Raw genomic sequence first — 4,034 nt, 5'->3', positions numbered from 1 at the left:
CTATAATTTTGTGATGTCTACAACGTTCACCTTGTAAAAATAAAAGCTCGGTTGTATTTGCATTTTGTTTAATGTTGTTCAATTCAAAATTGACGTCCAATTTTTTTTTAAGATTTTTAAAACTATAGACTGAGTGCTTCTTTGAAATTTTGCTTTCAAATGTGATGCAAAGGATTCCTTAAGAAAATTCATATTGGACTCGCTCCAATTAAACATATCCTAGGAATCCAAAACTTCAATGCACCACAACGTCTTGATTTACTTTTTGTGGTGCAACGGAGGATATAAGTGCGAATGACATGCAAACCTGCGTTTTTTAAATCCTACAAATCAAAGAGGGATTGGATCATATATTATTTTTTGGTCCACCATAAAAATTCAAAACTGAGAAAAAGAAACAAAAGTACATACACTATTACCACAGAGATAGTCATTATATAAATTGTTCGAGTTACATTTGACCTTCATAAGGTTGCCACTGCGAGATTTGATCATTTCATCGGCTCGTGTTTTTCTTATCCAACAGGGGATACTTACATTTTACCAAGACAAAGTCTACTAATATAAGATCGACACCACTTAATGCCATTGGTCTTGCCAAGGCATGTAATATAAGAAGCATATACCTATATATCATAAATTTGCAAGCTGAAAACAGTAGACATGCTAGTTGGGCTTGAAGAACTTGAGCTTCATCCCAGTGTTAATGATGCTCCAGACACCACCCACAGAGGAGGCCAAGCTGAAGGCGGTGCCGAGCAGGGCGAGGCCCCAGTTCACGTACCAGCTGTAGCTGAACCTCTCAGGCTTCTTGATGCAGATCCACATGAAGCACGGGTAGGCAAACGTCACCGGCAGCGTTAGGCCGCCCAGAAGGCCGGCGAGGCTGGAGAGGAACGGCAGAGCGATGCCGATGAAGAGCGAGATGAACCCGTAGAAGATCCTGAATCCGGACCGGACCCAGACTGAGCAGGGCCGGTTGGTGCGACCTGTGTAGAAGGCCTCGAAGCTGTCGAACACTGGCATGGAGTATATCTGGAAGCTGCTAAGGCAGTTGAACACGACGAGGAGGAACGTCGCCGCGAGGAGCCCACGAGAGATGTCGTGGCCGTGGAAGATGTAGAGGGCGGTCAGGATCCCTCCTGGTGGCATCTGCCGGCATGGAAAAGAACAACAGAAAAGGACCAAGGATTGTTAGCAAAAAAAGAAAAGCATCGCGACAGGATGATGATGATGAGTGAGGAGTAGATGATTGAAGTACTTGCCATGTTCCCGTAGGCCCAGTAACCCCCAATGGCAACAGGGAAGATGCACATCGCAATCAGAAGATAAGCCGCTTTGGCCCCGCGCCACATAGGCACATGTGCAGGGTGTTTGAAAGTCGACGGCATCGTCGCCTGGTAGTTGTAAAATTAATTTAAATAAAACAAATGAAGCCACCAAATGGAACTACATAGTACTGAAAGTCTAACAGGACTGGTTGTTTAGTAGTGGTACTAACCTGTATTTCTAATGAAAGATTGTGTCCCCTGAATGCAAAGGCTATTATCCCAAGAGCATTCAAGGTAGAGAACAGTGATGAGCCAAAAGAAGTGGATCTCACTTGTTCATAAGAGACTGCTGTCGGCCGTTGCTGGCTCACAGAGAGAACCCATGACATGGTGCAGTACATTATCGCTGTGGCGCCACCGATAAGCGAAAGCCCAGCAATCGAGTTGAGATTTGGGAGCTGGGAAAGAATGACTGCCAAGGATGTGAATACCAAGTACCACTCCACCGTCGAAATAGGGCTCGGTGTACAAAGGGGGCCGCACACTATTTGGTAGAAGAGCTTCATAGTCTCCCCTCCGACAAGGATCAATGCAGTTGCAGTGCCTGCCGAAAGATAAATAGTTGGGAAAAGAGCTAGCCACACCCCCAGTTTTTCTCCTGAATGAACAAACAGATAGAAATCAGTAACTCAGCTAATTTTTCAGTCCTACAAACGAATTTCCAGTCATCATCAATATAGCAACAGAGCAGCAGACAATCTAGACAGCATTGCATGTACTAACTCAGCTTGGTATAACAATAGGCAATAATTGGTTATACTGAAAGTGGGTGTTGCAATGGTTTGATTAGAAAGATCATGGAGTAACTGTGGTAGCAGGAAGTTCCACATTTTACACCACTGTAGCATGAGAGTGATATGCTATAACCGTTAAGCAGTCATTTCTACTGTTCCAGATGTGGATCAAATATGAGAGTGATTGTATATTATGCTGGCACTACCCATGCTTGAACACTACACCTAGCTAATAATGTTAAAAGATTCTTCCGTTAAGCTACATGAAACAGATCGTCAACATTGACAACGACTCCAAACATGGCACATCATTGACAGCAAACATTGGCACATATATCCAGGTTGGAATCAAGAGTTAATTGTCATGAATTTGCAAAATAGCGAAGGGCATGTCTTTGTCTCACCAAATGCAGCTTGTGCAAGCTCCACATATCTGTTGTACCTCCTGCCCGGGACTGCTTCGTGAAGCTTGACTAGAATGGAGAGTGTGTACAGTTGCCAGAAGTAAGCAACAGTCAATGATATTATTCCCCAGCTCCTACAGTATAAGAGAAGCATATGTTAGGATTGGAATATGCACTTATCCTTCTAGTGTCATGTTAGGATATTGTTTACGACATATATTTTGCACACTGTCCACTGTATCAATATTATATACTGTAATTTGTGATTTTCCTTTATCAATACACCTCATGCCTTTATTAGAGGCAGCTGCATACTTGCAACACTTGGGACTTAAGATCTAAAATCAAGGAAAAGACCATGAAAAATACATTTCTAAATTACACATTCTTTTAATATAACACCTTTAAACAATTTCTGATGCGTTTAAACTTGTAAACATTTTCATTCCCATATATACAAGCTGCAACAATCTTGAAAGTAAACATCTATCTAAGCTAGAAAATACTTTTGTTTTGTAAAATTTCAGCACTGAACTTGAAGCCTCCACCAATCTGACCAACCTAAACAATGTTTGATTCTGAGGTTAGAACAGAACATGTACAAAACGGAATCCAGGACAAGAAAGTTGAAAAGGGGGAACGACGAACAATGCTCGAGTCTGAGGGCTTGCTGGGGTTTAGGATGTGAGAATGGCGAGTGAGGAGCGGAGCAGGAGGTTACTGACCATCCGAGGGCGGGGAAGGCGAGTGGGAGGAGGAGCGCCTGGAACCCAAGGCCGGCGTTGAGGGAGTGGAATGCAGCGTAGCTGGCGTTGCCGCTGCGGCTCTCGGTGATGGGGAGCCAGGCGTCCTGCGGGTTGAGGCGCGTGAGGTGGCCCACCTCCTCCAGGTAGCCGCGCAGGCCCTCCACCACCCGGCGCACCGGCGTCCCGGCGCCGCTCGTCGCCGCCCCTCCCCTCCTAACCGGCGGCGTGGACATCCCCTCCGGCGTGGACAGACCCCGCGGCGTCACGGGGATCGACACCAGCTCCGGCTCCCCCGCCCCCTCCGCCATTGCCGCCATGCTCCCCTTGGACGACTTGGAGTGGGTTCTTCTTCTTGTTCTTGGAGCGCGGCGCGCTGTGTGTGTGAGAGAGAGCGAGGAGAAGTGATTTTCTTGGAGGTGGTGGGGAAGTGTAGAAAAGAAAAGGTGGTGGTGGTGGAGTGGGGGACAGACGGGGAGGGGGGCGTGTGTCGGAGAAGGCCCCGTCCTTTCTCTGTCGGGCGAGGAGAGAGAAGCTCAAGCAATAGTAGCCATGGGACGGACGGATAACACTTCCGTAGAGAGAGCGAGAGTTGCACGCAGACTCGCAGTACTACGACTACCATGGCGTGGTGCAGTGCGATGCCGTGTGCGGAGGAGAAAAATCGACGAGCTTCCGTACTGCCGCACTGTGGATGGCGTGTGAATGGCTCGACTGTTCAGACGTGGTGGAGGAGTCGTCGAGTGCAGAGCTTTGCATCCGTAGGTGTGGTCATTTCGCTAGGATCGCGCTCGTGCCTTGTGGCGGAAGGAGATCCGAGCG

At 47.1% G+C, this 4,034-nt stretch overlaps 1 protein-coding gene across 1 annotated transcript; it reads right to left on the bottom strand.

Moving 5' to 3' along the window:
• Positions 1-408: 408 nt before the first annotated feature.
• LOC125508234 (lysine histidine transporter-like 8) lies at positions 409-3,713 on the bottom strand. The gene is made up of 5 exons (XM_048672862.1): positions 3,195-3,713; positions 2,470-2,603; positions 1,502-1,929; positions 1,266-1,397; positions 409-1,152 (listed from the first exon to the last, which is right to left on the bottom strand). The coding sequence occupies exons 1-5, from the start codon at positions 3,530-3,532 to the stop codon at positions 667-669; spliced, it is 1,518 nt and encodes a 505-aa protein (XP_048528819.1). The 5' UTR covers positions 3,533-3,713; the 3' UTR covers positions 409-666.
• Positions 3,714-4,034: the final 321 nt, after the last annotated feature.

This window comes from Triticum urartu, chromosome 5 (genome assembly GCF_003073215.2).
Source record: "Triticum urartu cultivar G1812 chromosome 5, Tu2.1, whole genome shotgun sequence".
NCBI lineage: Eukaryota > Viridiplantae > Streptophyta > Magnoliopsida > Poales > Poaceae > Triticum > Triticum urartu.
The sequence above is the reverse complement of the archived record's forward strand: the minus strand, read 5'-3'. Positions and strand labels throughout refer to the sequence as shown.

Coding starts and splice junctions, on each gene's coding strand:
- LOC125508234 (XM_048672862.1), bottom strand. CDS start 3,532: ATGGCGGCAATGGCGGAGGGGGCGGGGGAGCCGGAGCTGGTGTCGATC. Junction 1,930..2,469: donor GCTTGCACAAGCTGCATTTG/GTGAGACAAAGA, acceptor TTGTTCATTCAG/GAGAAAAACTGGGGGTGTGG. Junction 1,153..1,265: donor ACTGGGCCTACGGGAACATG/GCAAGTACTTCA, acceptor CCATGCCGGCAG/ATGCCACCAGGAGGGATCCT.